The sequence below is a fragment of the Ovis canadensis genome, chromosome 3, assembly GCF_042477335.2.
Source record: "Ovis canadensis isolate MfBH-ARS-UI-01 breed Bighorn chromosome 3, ARS-UI_OviCan_v2, whole genome shotgun sequence".
Lineage (NCBI taxonomy): Eukaryota > Metazoa > Chordata > Mammalia > Artiodactyla > Bovidae > Ovis > Ovis canadensis.
This window is the reverse complement of record NC_091247.1, coordinates 38,209,295-38,232,509: the sequence shown is the minus strand read 5'-3', so window position 1 is coordinate 38,232,509 and position 23,215 is coordinate 38,209,295. Positions and strand designations below refer to the sequence as shown.

Below are 23,215 nucleotides of genomic sequence, written 5' to 3'. Positions count from 1 at the left end.
TGTGCAAGGCACAAGAAGAATACTAACATAAACATACATACTCTAAAAGCTTTACCCAATCTTTTTCATATTAACTGTGATTGTTTTCTGTAAAACAAATACAATGCTTCTAAAATGGAAATAAAACCTTTTACAGCTTAGAATTTTCCAGTGCATGTCACCTTCTTTAATTACGATAGCTTACCTTACCCATTATCTTCCGCCCATTCATAGCAGCTAGCGCTGCAGCTGCATGACGATGCTCATAAAACTCCACAAAACAATATGGATCATTTCCAGCTGTCTGTTGAAGAAGAGACACAAAAGTCAGTTTTATGCCTTATATACTCTCCTTACTTTAAAACTATAAAAAGTTTTATACAGCTCAGTATCAGGCCATGGAGCATGAGGGGCTGTTCTACAAGTGAATGTTTAAGATAAGACACTAAACAACAACAAAAAATAACTCTTTTTACAGAAAGCTATCTTCTTCAACAGCTTGTATTATACTACTATATGTAATTTAATCTTTTATTAATGATTAAATGTTCTAATTAACCTTCTTAAACCTATTACTAAAAACTGAAGACATTTTCAGATAAGTAAAGGTTTAGAATAGGTTTTAGAACGTGGACTTTCTGACATTCAAAATTTCTGCCTGCTTAGAAGGCCTTTAAAAAGCATTCTTGGGAATTCCCCGGTGGTTCAGTAGTTAGGACTCCGTGAGCCCACTACAGGGGGCACCAGTTCAATCCCTGATTGGCGAACTAAGATCATGCAAGCCACCGTGCAGTGCAACCAGAAAGAAATTCTCTCCTCTCTTCTGTTGGTGTTCGAAGTGGTTGAAGCCTGATGACAGGCAAAGCCTGGATGTTTTCTTATAAGGAAGTAGAAAAAAATACCCAATATTTTCACACCTCCTGGTGTAAAACACCAAATGGCTTCATAGCCCATTTTAAAATTCTTTCCATAATCGCCCAAGCAGAATTATTAAAATGAGAAACTAATTCAAAAGACTAGAATAATAATAAAATAAAGAAATATGCCATTTTATTTCATGTGCAATTAACAGTTTAAAAAAAGTGTCCCTGACAATGATTTCAAAGAATTTTAGAGTAAAGAGGCAACCACCAAATTGATGACATTGAAACTATCCATTATTTATTTTTAAAAGCATTAGAGAATATGTAAGTGTTTTTAAAATTGTGTAATTCAAACTAATGCTATTCTTAATGGGAGTTTTACTACCAAGATCCATGTTGACAGGCATCAGAATCAGAAAAGTGGTTAAAAAAGTGGCTTACATCTAAGAGTATGGCAATCAAATAAATAAGAATGTTCATTTCACTTGTGTCCAGAAAAATAAAAACTATACTTTTTAGATTAAAAAAAATTCTAAGCATATGCATTATCAGCCTTTGTACTCTAAAGTCTTAGTCACTCAGTCATGTCAAATTCTTTGTGACCCCATGGATTGTAGCCTGCCAGACTCCTCTGTCCATGGGATTTCTCAAGCAAGGACACTGGAGTATTCCTTCTCCAATTCATCCTCTATGGAGTATAAAATTAATAAATATGAACATCAGTCCAACAGTGTGAACAGACTGGAATTTAGACTTTAATAATAATAAAATAATGATAAGAAGCAGGAGAAAGAGTAGTCAACCTAAGTCTTTGAGTGACGAAAGTCCAATTTATACAAAGTGGCAGAGGCTCCCCTAGCTAGTCTTTTTCTGTAGGTGCAGCAGTCACTAACACTGTGCTAGCGGTCTTTACCAGAAAATTGAGAAAGACCTAGACAGAGAATAGCAGCCTATAGATCAATGGAGAGAACAGATCAATCTGGATTTACATCCTTGCTTTGCCTCATTTCTGTATATATTAAACAGGAATAACATTTGCTTTGTAATGTTTCTGTTGAGTATTTCTGATGAGGCATCAGTATGAAAACGATAGGCAGTAAGTATTTCATAAATGCTACTACTAAGATAAGGAAGGAGACCCAGATGAAGGAAAGACTGGTTTTAAATTCTCCATCATTTCCCTTTAAATCTCCCTCTTATCTTTCTCTATGGGTACGGGAATCTTTTATTCATTATCCAAAGGCATACAGATATTAAATATGATTAACAGAACATTTTAGAAGAGTGTAAAGAATAAAAACATCTGTTGAATCCATCTGTATTATGTGTAGGTGACTCTGCCACATTAGGAGAAGTTTCGACATTTTAAAATACAAGACCAAAGCCAACTGGCTAAATAATTACTTAAAAATACAAAGTTAAAAAAAGTTTTAAACTGGAATATAATAGAAGAGAAAGTAGTAGATACTGATACATAATGACTTTCTTTCCTGGAGAAACAAAAACTTAAAGTTTAAATGCAGGAAAGACCATGGGATAAAAGGATTTCTCTTTAGTACTGTTTTTCTCATCAAGAGAATTTGAAGCTGCCTTTTTACACATATTATGACTCAGGATTAATACCAATTACATGAGTGAATTGATGTTTTTTCTATACAGTAAGGTCTGATGAATAGGCACTGCCACAATCAAAGAAAAACTTGAATTGTGACCTTTAAAAATAAAGTTTAAAACATCTTCACAGTATCAAAGTCTATTATTTCTTTTGCCTAATTCCCATTTTAATTAATAATTGAATTTCTATATTTGCCAATCAACTGACACCACATAACAAAACAATTCTGATGCCTCAATACATTTTAAAACAAGAGCCCCACATATAGTTCTCATCTGTTTTGGAAATGATTAGATCTAGTCTCTCTTTACAGAGTAAAACAAACTTGGTGGCCAAAATGGACTTAAACCTTTATGAATTTACACTGTATAAACCAACTTAGGAGATCCTGGAAGTAATGGATTTAAAGAATGTACTAAAAAAAAAAGAAGAAGAAAGTTAACTAAGTAAAATACCCTTACATCCATAATCATTTTGCAGTTTTTACACGGTCCAATCTGGCTAAAGAGCTGGAGAATTAGAGCTTCTGTGACATCTCTGGAAAGGTTACCAACATATCTGAAACACAAAGAAAAACAATTCACCACTTAAAATTTTGCTTCTTTTAAATCAGTTCCTAAAGTTGAATACTGAACAATAAATTGGGGGAATAGGCAGATCTTTGCTGTGTACTACACTATTGAGGAACTTATAAAAGTTTGAAAACTTCAAAATCTCTTACAAAACAGATGTAATATATGTTACTTACAAATATACTAGACAGTTAGCAGAGGGAAACTAGTAAGTATCTGTGTTTAGTGAAGGTTGCACAAATAAAACCTGTTGCTTCTATTTAAGTTTCTAGGCTTACCTTAGGAAGATATGCCTAAAATCCCTCAAATGAATCATTTGACATGTAGAACAGTTCATACAATCAATCCTAGAAAACTCTGCAATTATTCTCTTTCTACAGTATTACTGAGAACATTAAATAAAATTTCCTCAATGTTTAATTCACATGATTGTCCTAAAAGTGTCCAATTGAGGTATACTTTGGTTTAGACAGTAAACATATTTTTGAAAGATGAATCAATCACTATCAACTGTTATACATGCTCACAAAAGAAAGGGAAGCCTTTTAATAAATATCACCGATCAGTGGAAGCAGAAAGGGAGTAGAAAGATTCTAGGAGACTTTTAACAGATAATGTAAGTTGGTGACTAACAAAAATTACTGTAAATAATGTATTACAAGACAACATGACTGGGATTAACCTTACTTTTTTAGGAGGGAGGAGGATGATCCTTATTTAAAGGGTTTATAAATATTCAAAATGGGATTTTGAAATGAGATTACCTCCAGGTATGTTAGTTTAATTACTTCTGAAATCAGAGAATGTAGTCTGCCAACAACTGTAGATGTTTTAATTCTTCTGCTAAGAATCCTTCAGGGAATGTGATGAAAGGTACGGACCCTCTCCCCAGAAAAATAAAACACCTATATGTACCAGAAAGTGTGGATTCAATTCCTTCCTTCTATTTACCCATTCAACAGACTATTGAATGCTTACTATGAAGGCATAGGAATAGGCTAAAATGGCAAAGAGAGAAGTGCCAAGTCTTAAGAACAATGAACAATTCCTTTACAGAAAAATGCTAGACAATAATTGTAAACTAAAATGGCAAAGAGAGAAGTGCCGAGTCTTAAGAACAATGAACAATTCCTTTACAGAAAAATGCTAGACAATAATTGCAGACAGACAGCATTAAATTAATGATGTGCAAACCCTACTGAAATCATTGATTCAGTCATGAACCATCAATAGATGTAAACTTAGGTGAAAGGCTGGTAAGAAAATAGATATGTGCAGGGTGCCTAAGATGTCACATAGATTACTTAACAAACACAAAGGGAAAACTCACCTTAAAAGTGAGAACTCTACACCGGTCAGAATGGCCATCATCAAAAAGTCTACAAACAATAAATGCTGGAGAGGGTGTGGAGAAAAGGGAACACTTTTGCACTGCTGGTGGGAATGTAAATTGATACAGCTACTATGGAAGATGGTATGGAGATTCCTTAAAAAAAAAAACACTAGGAATAAAACCACCATATGACCCAGCAATCCCACTGCTAGGGATATACCCTGAGGAACCCAGGGTTGAAAAAGACACATGTATCCCACTGTTCATTGCAGCACTATTTGCAATAGCTGGAACATGGAAGCAACCTAGATGTCCATCGACAGATGAATGGATAAGGAAGCTGTGGTACATATACACAATGGAATATTACTCAGCCATAAAAAGGAACTCATCTGAGTCCGTTCTGATGAGGTGGATGAACCTAGAACCTATTACACAGAGTGAAGTGAGTGAGAAAGATAAATATCGTGTTCTAATGCACATATACGGAATATAGAAAAATTTTATTTATTTACAGGGCAGCAATGGAGACATAGAGAATAGACTTATGGACATGGGGAGGGGAGGAGTGTAAGATGTATGGAAAGAGTAACATGGAAACATATTACCATATGTAAAATAGATAGCCAACGGGAATTTGCTGTATGGCCCAGGAAACTCAAACAGGGGCTCTGTATCAACCTAGAGGGGTGGGATGGGGGGATGGGAGGGAGGTTCAAAAGGCAGGGGATATAGGTATACCTGTGGCTGATTCATGTTGAGGTTTGATAGAAAACAACAGAATTCTGTAAAGCAATTATCCTTCAATAAAAAATAAAAGAAAAAAGTGAGATCTCTAGGCCACTTTGACCTGGTGATCAAACTTTAAATCATGTTATGAACGAACAATGAGACATTGTGTATACAATACGAATTATACAGTATCATGTATGAAATATTCAAGTCAGAAAGATCTAACTTGAATTTAGCTAAGCTTAAATTCAGATCTAAGTTTACAGGATATTGAGCATATAAAACAATTATACAAATTCAGATCTGGGATATTATATAAGGTGCCTTATTTGATATCTTAAAGATTACCGTCCTTAAAAAAAAAGATTACTTTTGATTAAGAGGGACTTAAAAGACACTGACAACAATATTTACCATTAATAATCTTTGACTGAATCCTAGATTAGGGAGGGGGTGAGAAATCGCTTTTTCTTACAGAATTCTAATTAATAAATGTACCAGAAATGAGGGAAATCATCATTAAAACACCTTAGTAATAATGTTACAGCTAAGAATTCTTTGATACACCTCCCTCTATGAAGTGAACCTTAACTTCCCTCTCCTTGAGTGTGGGCAACTCTCAGTGACTCAATTCTGACAGGGTATGTTGAGAAAAAATGTAGTCACTATACAGTGGAGATAAGATCACGGCATACGGTCCAATCACTTCAAGGCAAATAGGAAAACAATGGAAACAGTGACAGACTATTATTTTGGGCTCCAAAATCACTGCAGACGGTGACTGCAGCCGTGAAATTAAAAGACGCTTGCTCCTTGGAAGGAAAGCTATGATCAACCTAGACAGCATAATAAAAAGCAGAGATATTACTTTGCCAACAAAGGTCCGTCTAGTCAAAGCTATGGTTTTCCAGTAGTCATATATAGATGTGAGACTTGGACTATAAAGAAAGCTGAGCACTGAAGAATTGATGCTTTTGAACTATGGTGTCGGAGAAGACTTGAAAGTCCCTTGGACTGCAAGGAGATCCAACCAGTTCATCCTAAAGGCCATCAGTCGTGAATATTCATTGGGAGGACTGATGCTGAAGCTGAAACTCCAATACTTTGGCCACCTGATGTGAAGAACTGACTTGCTAGAAAAGACCCTGATGCTGGGAAAGATTGAAGGCAGGAGGAAAAGGGGCCAACAGAGGATGAGACGGTTGGATGGCACCACTGACTCAATGGACATGAGTTTTGAGTAAGCTCTAGGAGTTGGTGATGGACAGGGAAGCCTGGCGTGCTGCATGCAGTCCATGGGGTTGCAGAGTTGGACACGACTGAGCGACTGAACTGAAAGGATACAGAGGAGGAACAGTACCCTTCATAAGTGCCACAATGAAAGATATCTCCTCACATATTACAGGAAAGGAAAGACACATGACAACTAAACACAATGTATTTTGGATTAGATGTTGGAAATGAAAAAGGACATTAGTGGAAAAACTGGGGAAAACAGTAATAAAACTTGCAGTTAATAGTATTGTACCAATCTATTAACTTCTTAGTTTTGATAATCATACTATGGTTATGTAAGATCTTAACATTAAGGGAACGGTAAAGGTCAAGTGAAAACTCTGAACCATCTCTTTAACTCTTCACTGTCTATTTTTACCCAACTCATGTGCCTATAAGAAACCCTAAGGACTGCATATGTCTAAAGGAAAAAATGGCTCTTCTGAAAATTTAATTCTAACATCTACTTTGCTAAAGCTAGGTAATCCAGTGATAAACTGACAGTATGTAGGGAACCTGGAGTCTGTCATTTACTCTGCAAAACTTCAAGATTTTTCTCAGAAAAAAATTTATCAAATTTTTTCTCAGAAACTCAAAATTTCTAAGTGATTTTCCTAGTTTGAAGATAGCTAATAATAAAAGCTACTATAAAAAGCATTAAGGTCTGTACAGCTTTTGTATTTAATGTGGCCTGCTATATAATGTAAATTCCTGGAGCCTTTATCAATTAACTTCACACAACTGTTCATTAAGTCTCTTCAGAGCAAGTTATACAAACAACTTGCTCTCAACCTTTGACACCAATAAACCTTAAGTTAACATATGTAAGTCTCAGTTTTATAAAAGAAGTTTCTTTAGTTATCCCATACTTTGTCACATATTACTGTTTCTTAAGCAAAGGATTTCCTATTAACAGCACAGATTAAGTTACATATGTAAGGTTTTTTTCTTTCAAGGCTGCCAAACATCTTCCTACATTTAGAGAAATCTTCACCCTATGGCAAAGCCTGACTCCTTTTCAAAAGATGAAAGGCTAAATATGGTTACATAGTCTACCATGCATATGGTCTGGGCTAGTCCAATACTTTGGCCACCTCATACGAAGAGTTGACTCACTGGAAAAGACCCTGATGCTGGGAGGGACTGGGGGCAGAAGGGGACGACAGAGGATGAGGTGGCTGGATGGCATCACCGACTTGATGGACATGAGTTTGAGTAAACTCCAGGAGTTGGTGATAGACAGGGAGGCCTGGCATGCTGCAATTCATGGGGTCGCAAAGAGTCAGACATGACTGAGTGAATGAAATGAACTGAGGTCATGTTAGAGATATCAGCCCTGAACACAGAAGACAAAGACAGGGGTTAGAAGCAGAAACTGAAGCGAATCCACTTTGGTGGCAAACAGCAGCAGAGTCCCATGTCCAGTGGAAGCTGAAGTTGTAATATCAGGCCCTCACTGTATGTGGTAGGAGTATCCTTTCTGGGATGGTCTGTAGCTTGACTAGGACTGTGGGCCTGACAGTTGTCTCTCTTTCCTGAACATTTTCTAAGCCAGGTTCCATAAACTTCCTCCAAATTCTGAAAGTGTCCTCTCTCTCTCTATAAATATATATATATATATATATATATATTTTAAGCAGCATGATTGAACAATTCTGAAGCTACTTTTTGAAATTCTAAGACTGAGCAAATAAGTACATATACTGGTAATATATATACTGGCAATAGAAGCCAAGTTCTTCACAGTTGGGAGAATGGAGTTACGAATACAGAGAGGGGAAAGAACAGAATGAACTCCGTAGCATCAGACTAGAATTGGAACTATCAGTGAAACTCTTGGTCATGTGTATCTCATTCATTTCCCAGCTCTAACCTCCAAGTGGGCCTGGTTCAAGGACCTAATGAAGCTCAGGTTCTTGATGTCTCACTGCAGAAAGAACTCAGTGAGACAAAGTGACAGGTAACAAGTGGATTTATTCACAGAGAAACACTTCACAGACAAGAGTATGGCCACAGTATATATATATATTTTTTAAAACAAATTCCTTTCATGCTTAAATTTTTTTTGCAGCAATGCATTTAAAGAAATTCTAATGGATACCAAAATTGATTCTGCAGCAGCTAAAAACCAAGATTTCTTGTCACCATGTTGAATAGACTACTAAATCAAAATGTAAATTTCTTACATTTATGTAGTTATAGTTTTTCAAGATGCTTTTTATTCAAAAACATTAAAATATCCTTTTCTAGGTGTTCTATGAACTTGTTAACAGCCTAGATTGAAGCATCTCATGTTTATATTTATAACATCACCTCTGAGATCATGCACCAATCTCATACAAAACTGGAAAGTAAATGTTCTCCTTGGGCAACTGGATAAAATATGAACTATGTATTGGTTAAAAACACTCTATCAATGTAGTTTCCTTAGTATGAAAATTATATTGTGGTTATATAAGAGAATGCCCCAATTTTTAGATTTATTTAAGCCCTAAGTGTATTGATGTTTTCTCAAATGGTTCAGCAAATGTGGCTATTAGCAACAGGTAATTCCACATGAAAGGTATCTATCTATGTCTTAAATGCACTATTTTTGCTACATTTCCATAGGTTTTAAATTTTTCAAAATAAAAAGTTACCTGAGACGTTTCAATGGAAACAGTCATCAATGCCAGTGAAAACTTGACAGCTCTGGGATAGGACTTCATGTCAATTTAACATATACATTATTTTAAGGTGATATTAAGTTCAAATAGTTATAACACTGGAATCTAAAACATTTTAAGTATTTATTAGTACAGCTCTAGAAAATTTAACTTACAAAGAAAAATCTGCAAGGCAGAATGCTGTATTGGGTTTGTTTTGAGCCACAATCATTGTATAAAAATGTAGAATTTGATATGAGGCCTCTGAAAATTTAAGTGAAAAACATGAATAAATAGGTTTTAATCTAATGATAAATTTTGTAAGAGTAGAGACATATTTTCATTCATATCTACTATTAGAACTCTGCCTGGAATACTCTTAGGTGTTCTATAAATATTTGTTTAAGAGATAACTGTAGCTGATTCACTCAGCTGTACAGCAGAAACTAATACAACACTGTAAAGCAATTATACTCCAATAAAAAAAGAAAAATTTACAAGAGGCAACTGTATTCTCTTAGAATTATTTTTGAACATTTGCAATGTGTTGGAAAATTAATCCATTTTGCTGGAGTTACTCTAGTTCAGGGGTAAAGGTGTATGTCTCTTACTAATTATGAAATTATGACAAGGATATATTGTACACCACAGGGAATATAGTCAACATTTTATATTAAAATAGCAATATATTTTATAACTATAAATGGAGTATAACCTTCAAAATTGTACACTAGTAACTTATATAATATGGTGTATCAATTATATCTCAATTAAAAAGGAATTATGTACAACAGTAAACACTTATTGTACACAGTACATATGTATGTATTAGTCGCTCAGTCGTGTCTGACTCTTTGCGACCCCATGGACTGTAGCCTGCCAGGCTTCTCTGTCCGTGGGATTCTCCAGGTAAGAATACTGGAGTGGGCTGCCATCTCCTTCTCTGGGGGATCTTCCTGACCCTGGGACCAAACCCAGGTTTCCTGCATTGCAGGTAGATTCTTTACCATCTGAGCTGCCTGCGAAGCCCCAAAGTGTCTGCAGCTCAAGACAATATTCTGGTTTCCTTTACATTTAAGTCCTTTACCTGGGGTTTGCTTCTGATGGGAGGAGGGACACCTTTTGCTGCCATGATGGGCTGGACAGGCAGAGGAGGATAAAATGGGTACAGGCCAGTGTCTGTTCTTTTCTCATGTGTTGGGGAGATGATTCTGCTCTTGCCGGATAGTATTTAATCTCTCCATGAACAATCTAGCAAGCTCCACTGAAGTTGAGGATGGAACTTGGTAAGAGCCACGTAGTACATAATATAAATATTATATGCCAGTATCATAACCTTATAACAACTGTCTCTTCTTCACAAAAGACTGCTGCATGATAGCAGAAACCCTCTAATTTTATTGGCTGGCATCTCCTTCACTTGGATATCAGACCATATGCAGTTATCCATCCCTTGTTACTCTGAAGGGATTGGTTCTTGGACCTGCCTCTTCCCATGGATACCAAAACCCATGGACGCTCAAGTCTCTTACCTTGGCTTATCATATCAAGGGTTTCACATCAGCGGATACAAAGGGCCAATTGTAAACAAATCAGTCTGAAGAAAAGACTTCCCAGGTGGCACAGAGGTAAAGAGTCAGTATGCAACGCAAAAGATGAGGGAGATGGGAGACAACTTCACTCCAGTATGCTTGCCTGGACAATCCCACGGACAGAGGAGCCTGGCGAGCTACAATCCATGAGGTCAGAGTTGGACACAACTGAGCACACGCAAACATGCCCAGAAGACTTACTGAGACATCCAAGCTCTCAAGGCAGTTCTCATTTTTAATTTTATTTTACAACAAACTAACATTCTAGATGACTGATAATTACACATTTGCAAATTAAAGTTATTGTCGACTTCACTCTCACATTCAACATCAAACCACTGGCAATTCCTGTAGCTTTATTATTTTCAAAACGTTATCCCGAATCAAATCACTTCTCACAATATGGTTGACCCTTGAACAACATGGGTTTGAACTGTATGGATCCATTCATGTACATGTATTTTTTTCACTAAATATGTACTACACAATCCACAATTGGTTGAATCCACAGATGCAGAGGCCCGACTGTAAAAGTTATGCATGGATTTTTGATTGCTCAAGGGCTACAGTTCCTAACCCTTGCGTTGTTCAAGGGTAAACTGTACCATTTCCAGAGTAATGCTGACAAAAACAATCCTGGCGGTCTCTAAAGAGGCAGTGCTGAACATGCATTTGGGGCAAATGAAGATATTTCCTCTGAGCCATTTAGGTACACAGGCAATACTGAAATTCAGACTACCTTACCCTCAAGAATGAGTAAAAGCTTGATTCACTGCTTGAAACTGTACCCGTTTTTAAAACAATTTTATTGATCACTTACCATGGATCAGACATTGCTAAGAACATATTAAGAGTCTCTGACTCCCAAGGTTATTCACACAAACATTTTGTATTCAAAGTAAAAATGCTGCTGGCAAAACTTAGGGATGAGCACCTACTCTAATATTTAATCAGGATTGGTTTGACTGGAAGAATGGGAGCTTTGGTTGAGAAAGGTAGAAGCAAAGGAGATATTAGGAAATGTTAAAGTATGGACAACTTGGGGAAAAGATTCTTGGATGCGGTGTTCTGGTAGTATAAAGGCAAATTCAGTCATAAACGCGAGTCAAAGTTGAGGACAGCAAAGTGGCAGGCTGATGAACAAAAAGGTACATGACTTCGGATGATTTACTTAAATTCTAATCTTAGCTTTTCCTCAAATGCAAAATGGACACATTTACTGCAGAATTCTGATGAGGATTAAACAAGCACATGAAAGGCTTAACAGTGAACAATGAATAAAAGTTCCTTCATTAATTCTCCCACAATGGCTGGTCCTCTGTCCCCAGACTAGGACTGCATGCTTTTGTAGACTGGCCTGGGAAAGCTGAAGTTGTCTTCATTATTTGATATTCCAAAATCAACATACTAAAAAGATTAAGTTCTCAGATTATTTTTGGCAGTTTCTGAAATTAAAAATTTTGAAATAAGAACCTTGAAGACATTATAATATAAAAAGACAGGCAGTTTCTTAATCTAGCATGCTGTTGGATATCATACTTGTAGTGAAGAGGCAAAAGGGAAAAAAGGGTTCCATAAACTCTATGGGGTTAATGATTTTTTTTTTTAGGGAGTATTCATCTACAGATACAATCTTTCAAAAAACAAAAGTCATGTGCTAATTGCTGCATCCTAGTAAAAAGACACTAAAGGTCACTAACATGAAACTAGCAAAAAAAATTGTACGTATTTATTAAGAAGAGTGACTATATTTCCCAAAGATTACAAAACTATTTTTTGGCGCTAAAAAAATAATCGACTACATTGTATTTCATAACAACTATAATATCAGAGTTGCAAAAAGAAACCCAAGAGTGTATTTTTTTTAATGCAGAGGGTTCTCAAATTGCCAGTATTCTAAAAATAAAAATAAGAAAGCTACGGCAAAAATTGATTGGGCTTTTTCTTATTTTCGAGAAAAGCAACAAAGGCAGGATCACCTCGTCGGATAGTACTTCGAAAAACAAAGGAGAATGCCTGGGGCGGGGGGAAAGCTACGCTACAAAGAAATGATCCCAAACTAAGACCACTTAACACTACAAAAATTCACAGAGGTGACTTAACATTTTAGTTAAGGTACTTATCAATTGTTGCTTTATTAAAAACTCCCCGCTCCTTCAACGACATATCAATCAAAAAAGTAGCAAGCGAAGATAAAAGAGCATTAAATCCACTTCCCCTCAGTTGATATATATCTCCGGGCGAGAGTTCCATTTTTAAAAAGCAGTTTCAAAATCCTTAGGGGGTCCGATTTGGGGCTTTTTGATCGGGGATGGGGGGTTGCCACAGAAAAAGAGCCAAAGAGAAGTTTAAGAAAAAACAATTGACTTTTTCCCAGTTGGCAACTGCGAGAATAAAGTTCACACCCATGAAAATGAGTACAAGGATTTTCAAGACAAAAATTCTTATCAATGAAAAGAAAATGAAAGGAAGAGTATCTGGAGAAAATCAAAGTAAAATGAAAGCGAGACGGCTGTAAAAATCAGAATAGGTTAATCGAGAAGCGGGGAGGGGATACGGGAGAGAAAGAAAGCATGGGACAAAAAGGCTGGCCGAGTTCTGAAAAGAGGTTTGAATGAAAGTCTTTTCTGCAGGCCGAAGGCCCGGGACGAGGCCAAAGGCCACGCTGTAGGGGCAGTTACGGTGTATGGACTAATTTAGAGGCTGAGCCCCATCTTCCATTTCGTCCTCACTGCCTGGGTCTCGGTCCCTAGACATCCAGGTGAGCGCCTGAGAATAACCTTGATAGCACGGCGTCCACGGGGAACAATAGGCTGGGGAGCGGCGCAGAGCCGAAGGCTCGCTCCGGGACGATCACCATCCCGCCCCCCTCATCGCTGCCCCAGACTCACAGAGTCTTAGGCATTTCGTCCTCCATGGCTGCTGCTGTCGCGGCGGCGCCTCCAGGTCCAGCTCCCTACCCTTTACTACCTCACAAATCTTTTGACCGGCTATGGCTGCGGGATAGCCGGGTTTCTCGGCTGACCGGAGGTTACCCCGCCTCCTTCTTCGGCGGCAATTACACTAAACTGCCGGGCCCAGCGCGAACAATGAAGACCCAAAACAAGATGGCGGCGAGCCGGGAGCCTTGGAGCAGCCAGGGAAGTGACCCGGGCCGCGCAGGCGCAGAAGAATTTTGCACTTTCAACCTCCTGGCCGCCAGGCTACACCTCAGTCCTTATATTCACTTGTTGCGCAGCCGTGCTTCCAACGACGCCAGGGGGTTGTCTCAGACTGCGCAGGCGTAAAGGTTAACTGTTTAATGACCTGAGTAAACATTTTTGAATTCCACCTTCAGATTCGAATGTGTCAGCAGTGATATATAGTAAGATATAAATCTTCATGGAAATGAAAAGTTGTGTTTCTAGAAGAAGAAAGACTCTAAAAACTACGCAAAGCGGGGACAAAAACAGCGTGCGCCGCCCGGGAATCGAACCCGGGTCGCAAGAATGGGAATCTTGCATGATACCACTACACCAGCGGCGCTGACGAGAATCTTTGCCGTTGAAATACCTTAGAACCAAGTACACGCGGACGTTCGTTCCCAAGTGAGGAAGATTTAGTCATTTAAAAATAAGAGTTTACCGAGAGTCTATATAATCTGTTACTTTTCAGGTAAAAGATGATTTCTTTTCTTTCATTTTGGTACGGTTGAATGGATGTTCCTACTTTTTCTGTATGGAAAAATCTCACTTAAAAAAAAAATTTTTTTTTTTTAACTTAAAAGAGTTTCCGGGAATTTCCTAGCAGTCCAGTATTTAGGACTCCATGCTTTCACTGCCAAAATCAGGTTTAATTCCTGGTTAAGTATTCTCCAAGTCACGCGGCGAAGCCGGAAAAAAAAAAGGTAAGAGTTTCATTAAGAATTTGTCTTCTTGGTGTTAACCAAATTTTTGAGCCAGGAATATATCCAGATCTTTGAGGAATTTTTCTTTATATTTGAATTTCCTTGGTATAATCAATGTACACTGGAAAATATTTAAGAAACAGTTATTTAATACAGATCAATCCAAGAATTCTAAAACTGAAGGAATAAGAAGATATACAAATTTTTATCCTCTTCCAGGGAGGCAGAAAAATGTACGTCAGTATACTCATTATGCATTTTGTATTGCATTTTAAATTATGTAAAAAAAATTTTAAACATTGGGAAATGTACATGCCCCAAAATGTGATGTTTTCTTTGAAGTAGTTCATTTAGACTGCAGCACTTTTAGATAATCATTTTTAAAATTAAATTTAGAATCTGTGGTACATTCTTGGGATTTTATTCAAAGACATCAAATAATAATATTTTAAGGGTGAACAATACAAATTTTTAAAATGTATAATTGAGGAATTTCCTGTGGCCTAAAGTTAGGGTTCTGGGCTTTTTTTTACTGCCATGGCCTGGGTTCAATCCCTGATCTGGAAACTGAGTTACTGTATACGGACAGTCAAAGGAAAAAAAGTGTATAATCCAATGGTTTTTTAATATATTTACAGAGGTATGCAGCCACTCTATAATCAATTTTAAAACATTCACCCCCCACAAAGGAAACCCTTACCAATTAGAAGTCACTCCCAATACCCCATCTCACTCCTCCTCCCCAATCCACTAATCTTCCCTTTCTATAGATTTGCCTGTTCTGAACATTTCACATTGTCCACAAAAAAATGATTAATGGTTAATCTAGGAAAGAAATAGAGGAACCTCCTTGGTGGTCCAGTGGTTAAGACTCTGTTCCCTCATCAGGGAACTGGATCCCATGTGCCACAACTAAGAATTCAAATGCTACAACTAAAGAGGCCACAGGCCACAACTAAAAATTATGTGTGTGTATATATATATATCTCCTGCAAATGGCAATTAAGACCTGCTGCAGCAAGATATTAAATAAATAAGTAACTTTAAAAAAAGAAATAGAGAATTTTATTCAAGCCAGTTTATAATCAAGAGGATTATAACCTAGGAGACAGTCTTTCAGCAAACTCTGAGCATTTTCTGCCCATTAGCAGTTAGTGCACAGGGCTGCCCCATGCTGCTGCTGGTGGGGGAGCTCCAGCCCTTGTGTACTGCCTTAGGAAGCCACTCCGGCCTGGCAGGCACAATCAATGGTGGATCTGGAGGTGGTGCCTGAGTGCTCTCTGGGAAAAGAGCAATAGGTATTGGCACTGGTCTCCTCTTTTAAGCATGACCTCATCCTTAACCTGACTTAGCAGAGGATCAAACTACTGTTTGAAGCTTTCAGTCAGAGACTTAAGGTGATTCAGATGTATCCCTTGACTAAAGTACAGTTAAACTATTGTGGTGTGCATTTTAATTGAGCAGATTGACCAGTCTTCGGTGCAACCCATCCTGGAGTGGACAACTCCACTGCACAGCTTTTTCAGCTCAACCTCAGAGAACTGTCTTTCTCTTTTCAGCTAGATTCATGCACCAAGTTTCCCAAGTATAAGCCCAATTTTGCCCATGTTCTGGCTTCTCTCCAGGTACCCTACAGAGCAACTGTGAGATGAATGTACTTGTACAGTGGAAACAGCCTACAGGATACCAAGGCTCCCATGATGCCCCTGAGATGTTTCCTGGGCAACATGTATGCTGAGAGTGTAGATAATCTTTGATATGAAAGTGGATCCTCAGGTTTACAACTTTGCCTACTTGCCACAGGTTGTGGACCCAACTTATACCAGATGGCCCAGATGCAGGTATTTGAAATCTTAGTATATTTTGGCGATTCCTGCCAAGATGTTCTTAGCACGCTTGACTCTCCACACAAGGTCTTCTACAAGTCAGAAGACAAGATGAAGATTCTTTCTCCTTCGCCGCACAAGCAAATTCCATCCAAGTGTAATGACTACTTTTTCTTTTTGGCTGTGCTGAGTCTTCCTTACAGCTTGTGAACTGTTTTGTTGTGAAGCACAGGCTCTAGAGGACATGGGCTTAGTTGCCCTGGGCTATGTGGGATCCCACCAGGGATGGAACCCATGTCCTGCTTTGGAAGGTGAATTCTTAGGTACTGAACCACCAGGGAAGTTCCATGACTGCTTTTTAACTACTTCACTCTCAGAATGAACATCTGCTTTAATGGGAATACACACAAAATGAAGAGATTTGTCCTACACACCAGTTACCCTAAACATTATAATTTTAATATGTATCACTACAGTGAAGTCAAGATTCCACTAACTGTAAAGAGAGAAAACACAGAGGGTCAGACAGAAACACACATGACCTACAGCAAGTGGGACAACATTCAGGAGCTTCTGTAGGGAAAAAAAAAAACAAACAAAACCTGTTGTCTTGCACAGGTCCTCCTGCCCAAACAATTCCAACCCATTTGGCTCCACGTTCTGCTTTGGCCTTAAACAGATGGTCTCTGAGGTCAGGCAGAACAACCACATTGCCTTGGTGACTCTCTATGGCCCTCCAGGCCTGGTGCCCACCTGAGAACCATGGAGCTGTACCCTAGGAACATCAGGACCCATGCTCCTCCATGAAACTGTGTATCACATACTATTCAGCAGGCCACCCTGTGGGTTTTCTTGGATATCTCGCCAGTGTGGAAGGGCTATTGGGATATGTTAAGGTGGGGCTCAGGCTGGGTGCTCTGCTATGAGGTGAGAGGTCCAGATATTCCTCTGTCCCCCATTCTCACCTGCTGGTGCCAACAGGGGACACAGACTACAAAGAGAAGCACAATGCTGCACCTTGATACCCAGACCCAGGAGCTCTCAACTAACATGTAAGGAGACAGGGCTCTGCTTTCCTGTCCCACACACCCTGGGAAAAGTCTTTTTTGGGACTCTCTGTGATTGAGGACACAGGCATTCAGGATAAGGACAAGGTCCAGCCTTTGGCCCAGTGTGGCCATGTGACCATTAAGGCAAGCAGGGAGCATGCCCATAGTACTTAGTGGTGGTTTTTTTTTTGCACTACATCCACATTAGTTACTTGATGAGCTGGTTGTGGCCAGGATGGCCCACCTACCCTTCCCTGTTTCTTTCTTGTATGCGCTCCCTGCCAGGCCTAGTAGGCACACCCAACTGGTTGAAACACAACTTTCTACCATCAAGGTATGTGCCCAGGCCTGGTTCCCACTGCTCTTGAAGTCAGCCTGAAAGGTTGCCTGTTTCCTAACTCTTCCCCAACCTGGCTGGTAGGACTGCATGTTTCCATCCTGTTTGCCTCTTTCATTTAATGCCAAGGCTTTAGCTAAAGACATCTTCCTTCTTTTGTGTGTGTTTCAGCATTCTGTTCTGCACTGTGGGCTTGGCTCTCCTGCCCTGACTCTGGACAGTGTCTCCTGGCCAGGCCTATTCATGGTGCAAGGCCTCTGGGGCTTAAGGAGGGCTGGGCTGCTTAGTCTCTCTGTGGGATTTGCTGAAGAAAGTAGCATATGTGTTTTAAAAAATTAATCCTTTTGAAAAGTATTAAGAAGTTTATAATTTAACCCTGTTTTTAATATTTTGGCTTAGCAACTTGTGATACATAGATGAGAATTTTGAGAGTTTTTCACCTGTGTGTACAGATTTTTGTAAGTACAACTCTTTTGTAATAAACTCATGTTACAGCCTCACCTTGCAGAGTTTTTAACAACGAGTGTGCAGAGGACCTGCCCTGGGCTCCTTTGTGGTGCCCGGGCTGATAGCCAAGCTTGTGTGGCATTCCCATAACTTTGTGACTGATTGTTTTCCTATGTAGACTGTGGCCTGGCCAAAGACCCGCACACATCCCACTCTGGGGCAGCCAGAGCTGTCCCCATCCTCCTAGAATGAGGGAACATTCCTCATGCCTTGCCCATAGTCCTCCTCCTATGGCTTCAGCAACAGCTCACCTTGTGCTGTTGCTGGAATGTTAGCACTTAAAAAAAAAAAAGAATGCACAGTTATATACATTTTGAAGACAAAACAAATGATGACAGTTTGCATCGTCCAAATCTGCATATACAGATGCAGATTAAGGATTAAGAAAGAAATGTGGGAATTCCCTGTGTCCAGTGGTTAGGACTCAGTGCTTTCATTGCCCAGGACCGTGTTCAATCCTTGGTTGGGGAACTAAAATCTTGCATGGTATATGGTGCACCCCAATAATAATAATAATAATAATAAAATAAGAAGAACATTTGAGCTAGAAATGAAAACCCTCTTCAGTTGAGAAGGAAAAGAAATAAAACACCCCCATGCTCAATCCCTCACGTTATATCCTAAGGAATTACTCTTCTGGTGCCAGAAATAATTGCTCTTTACCATCAAGCAGGAATTCCTGTGTCTTTTACGGAAATCTGGTTAACACATAATTACAGAAGCACAGTGCACACTAAAGAGAAGTAGTGGCCTAAGTGAGCAGAGAGAGTTTTATGTTTAAATTTTTTTTTATCGTGCCTTAAAAATGATTTTATTTCATCAACTCCCTCTTTTGATCCTTAATCTTTTGATAGAAGGCATTTGGTAATCAAATATTTGGTCCCTTGATGCCACCCAGAATGGTTGCTTACCTGCTCTAGGTCCATCATATCCCTCCATTCCTGGTTCTAAAAGCCTGCTCTTTCTTTCCGTTTAGGGGGGATTGTACCCACTCCAGTACTCTTGCCTGGAAAATCCATGGACGGAGGAGCCTGGTGGGCTGCAGTCCATGGGGTTGCGACTGAGTGACTTCACTTTCACTTTTCACTTTCATGCATTGGAGAGGGAAATGGCAAACCACTCCAGTGTTCTTGCCTGGAGAATCCCAGGGACGGCGGAGCCTGGTGGGTTGCCGTCTATGGGGTTGCACAGAGTCGGACACTACTGAAGCGACTTAGCAGCAGCAGCAGTACTAATAGAGGGGCTTCCTCTGTGGCTGAGTGGTAAAGAATCTGCCTGCAGTGCAGGAGCCACAGGAGACTTGGGTTCATCCCCTGGGTTGGGAAGAGCCCCTGGAGGAGGACATGGCAACCCACTCCAGTATTATTGCCTGGAGAATCCCATGGACACAGAAGCCTGGTGGGGTATAGTCCATAGTGTCTAAGAAGAGTTGGACAGGACTGAAGTGAATTAGCACATATGCATGTACATATTGGTAGAATGTCTGGCAAGGACTGACAGTCAATCCAAATTGTCCAATAGAACTTAAGCCAATTTTACATTGTATATACATTGTGAATGTTCATTATTTTATAAGGAACTGTAGATGTGATCAATAATTTCAAGCAGTTTAGATGTTACTGTCTTAGTAGAAGTTGGTGATACACAGCATGAAATGCAGGAAGCCATCACTTTATAAGTCACACAAACTGTAATCAAAATTACCATCAAGAATAACAATGCCAGGGACTTCTCTGTGGTCCAGTGGCTAAACCTCTGTGCTCCCTATGCAGGGGGCCTGGGTTCGATCCCTAGTCAGGGAATTACATCCTTCATGTTGCAACTAAGACATGAAAATTGAAAATGCCCTGTGCTGCAACTAAGACCTGGTGCAGCCAAATAAATAAATATGTTAAAAAGAGTAACAATACTGTTAGTAAAGATATGACCTCTTCCTTCCTAAACCAAACCATTTTCCTCACATCTCCCCTAAACTCGAAAGAAGGTCATTCAGAATGGAAATTGGAGTCTTCATTTGTGTCACAATATGGGTTATATTAGAAGCCTCTTGGGAAGCAGTTAAAATATCAAGGGCCGTGGGATTTTCTCATGGAAACTTCTGAATTAAGCAAGCTAATGGCTTGGTTACTATCATTTAAGGCTTCTGGGTGAGTTTTGTTAACGTCTCTGTGAATAATGACATCTGTTTCAAATGAAGGAATAAATATTGTTGACTAAGTGATCATACCCTTGGAAGACTGATGCCTGTGTGTTCACTTTAAAGGCAGATTGACGGGCAGTTTCAAAGGCTACCTCTATGTGATGTTGAGCATGAGTAAAACTAACAGGGCATCTTTCTAACCAGCCTGGGGAGAGCCAAGGCCATAAATTTGTTCCATGAGTTCACTGGATCTTAGTAGGAGCTAACTAATATACTTAGCATCTAGTGAAAAAGAGTATTATGGCCATACTCCAGACAAATGTCATTAACTGGCTGGGTAAGAGAGTCCCACTTAGTGATATCAGCAGTAGCTTATACAGTCCTAGAGTATCTTTCTTCTAAAATAAAATTTCTAAGCGTCATCCAATTAGAGCCTTGGAGAGAAGTCCACCACGGTACACTTGGAAAAGTTGGACATAGGCTATTGATTGTAAAACAATTGAATTAATTTAAAACTACATAGGATTTGTGTTCATGATAGAAAAAAGTTGGTTCATACAAAAGTCCAAGAAATCAGTAAAAAACTATAAATGATCATACAAGTCAGGTCCAGCATCTTAGGATAGCTGTCTACCTCTGATATTGTCTTCTTGTCCTAATGTGGGTGTCATTTCCCTTCTATGTGAACAGTATATTAAAATGAGTTGAAGTCAGCAGGTCTCTCTATATACCAGCCCAGTGCAGGACCCTTTTGAAGTGGGAAATAAGAATCCAAAAGTCCATTTCCTTCAGTTTTACTGTATATGAGTTAGATAAGAATACCTGGTGAGGATCTTCCATCTAGGTTGGAGATAATCCTTTAAATAATGCCTTTCCTAGTATGCATAATCTGCCTGACTGCAGGTCATGCATGGGGTACTTGATCTTCACCCAAAGATAGATTACTGTGATAAGCTTCAGAAAGAAACTTAGAATGCCCTTGAAAATTTTAAAGTTAACAATAGTATAGCATAGTAATGAGAAGCCATTCAGGAAATGAATGTTAGGCAGTAAATTAAAAAAAAAAATTGAACACTAGAATTTAATATCCACAAAGTTATATTGTTGAAACATAATTTTTTTTCTCTCTAAAATTATCCTCATTTCCTGATTTGAGAGAATAGCATTGAAACGTGTATATGTGAAACAGATCTCCAGCCCATGTTCCATGCGTGAGACAGATGCTCGGGACTGGTGCACTGGGATGACCCTGAGGAATGAGATGGAGAGGAAGGTGGGAGGGGGCTTCAGGATGGGGAACACATATACACCCATGGCTGATTCATGTCAATGTATGGCAAAAACCACTACAATATTGTAAAGTAATTAGCCTCCAATTAAAATAATTTAAAAAATAGATATCTGGAAAAATAAAATTATCCTCATTTCCACCAAATATAGCCAAATTAAGACTAATTTGTTTGCAAAATAAGCCTGGTTTCAATAAATTTGTCTTGATTATTTACATAAGGCACTAGTGATAAAGAAACTGCCTGCCAATGCAGGAGACATAAGAGATGTGGCTTCGATCCCTGGGTCAGGAAGATCCCCTGGAGGAGGGCATGGCAGTTCATTCCAGTATTCTTGCTTGGAGAATCCCATGGACAGAGGAGCCTGGCAAGCTACAATCCATAGTGTTGCAGAGTCAGACACGACTGAAGCGACTTAGCAGCAGCAGTTGATTCTATAGGCTCTTTAAATTGGCTTTGCTGGAAGTTTTCATAAAGAATCTCAAGCTGAACATTTAAAAGGATTCTCAAGGGTGGGAAAGCCACCTCAAGGGCTTGCTATTAGATTCTGACTGTGAGGTATCTATAGATTGCTTGTAGAGGTCTCCAGAATATCTGGAGATTCCTTTACCAGCCAGGAGGTGGACTTCTTTATTTACCTAGTAAGGCTGCTGAGAACCCTGCAAGCAGAGTACCAGGTTGTTTTCCAAGGGGCTTTATGGTGTCATAGTTCAGTTCAGTTGCTCAGTCGTGTCCGACTCTTTGCGACCCCATGAATCGCAGTATGCCAGGCCTCCCTGTCCATCACCAACTCCCGGAGTTCACTCAGACTCTCGTCCACCAAGTCAGTGATGCCATCCAGCCATCTCATCCTCTGTCGTCCCCCTCTCTTCCTGCCCCTAATCCCTCCCAGCATCAGAGTCTTTTCCAATGAGTCAACTCTTTGCATGAGGTGGCCAAAGTATTGGAGTTTCAGCTTTAGCATCATTCCTTCCAAAGAACACCCAGGACTGATCTCCTTTAGGATGGACTGGTTGGATCTCCTTGCAGTCCAAGGAACTCTCAGGAGTCTTCTCCAACACCACAGTTCAAAAGCGTCAATTCTTCGGCGCTCGGCTTTCTTCACAGTCCAACTCTCAAATCCATACAGGACCACTGGAAAAATCATAGCCTTGACTAGACAGACCTTTGTTCGCAAAGTAATGTCTCTGCTTTTTAATATGCCATCTAGTCATAACTTTCCTTCCAAGGAGTAAGCGTCTTAATTTCATGGCTGCAGTTACCATCTGCAGTGATTTTGGAGCCCCCCAAAATAAAGTCTGACACTGTTTCCACTGTTTCCCCATCTATTTCCCATGGAGTGATGGGACCGGATGCCATGATCTTCCTTTTCTGAATGTTGAGCTTGAAGCCAACTTTTTCACTCTCCTCTTTCACTTTCATCAAGAGGCTTTTGAGTTCCTCTTCACTTTCTGCCATAAGGGTGGTGTCATCTGCATATCTGAGGTTATTGATATTTCTCCTGTCAATCTTGATTCCAGCTTGTGTTTCTTCCAGTCCAGCGTTTCTCATGATGTACTCTGCATAGAAGTTAAA

The 23,215-nt window shown here is 39.2% G+C and overlaps 1 protein-coding gene, 1 long non-coding RNA gene and 1 other non-coding gene across 18 annotated transcripts in view; 1 reads left to right on the top strand and 2 right to left on the bottom strand.

The window, feature by feature from the left end:
• The window catches only part of TIA1 (TIA1 cytotoxic granule associated RNA binding protein), a 38,421-nt gene extending 24,558 nt beyond the window's left edge, over positions 1-13,863 (bottom strand). For 12 of the 16 annotated variants that reach the window (XR_011255574.1, XR_011255577.1, XR_011255578.1 and 9 more), the window contains exons 1-3: positions 13,498-13,846; positions 2,919-3,015; positions 185-283 (exon numbers count right to left, since the gene is read on the bottom strand). Coding sequence is in view for 4 of the 16 variants with exons in the window: in XM_069582921.1 (XP_069439022.1) it covers positions 185-283; positions 2,919-3,015; positions 13,498-13,523 (222 nt within the window). In the remaining 12 variants the exon portion in view is untranslated. Of the gene's footprint in view, positions 1-184; positions 284-2,918; positions 3,016-13,497 lie in introns of all 16 variants that reach the window. The other 4 variants (XM_069582920.1, XM_069582922.1, XM_069582924.1 and 1 more) reach the window with 3 other exon arrangements.
• Positions 13,864-13,902: 39 nt separating this feature from the next.
• LOC138436784 (uncharacterized) lies at positions 13,903-18,738 on the top strand. The gene is made up of 3 exons (XR_011255601.1): positions 13,903-14,260; positions 14,373-14,492; positions 16,118-18,738. It is a non-coding gene; the product is annotated as an uncharacterized lncRNA (long non-coding RNA).
• TRNAG-CCC (transfer RNA glycine (anticodon CCC)) lies at positions 14,061-14,131 on the bottom strand. The gene has a single exon. It is a non-coding gene; the product is annotated as a tRNA-Gly (tRNA).
• Positions 18,739-23,215: the final 4,477 nt, after the last annotated feature.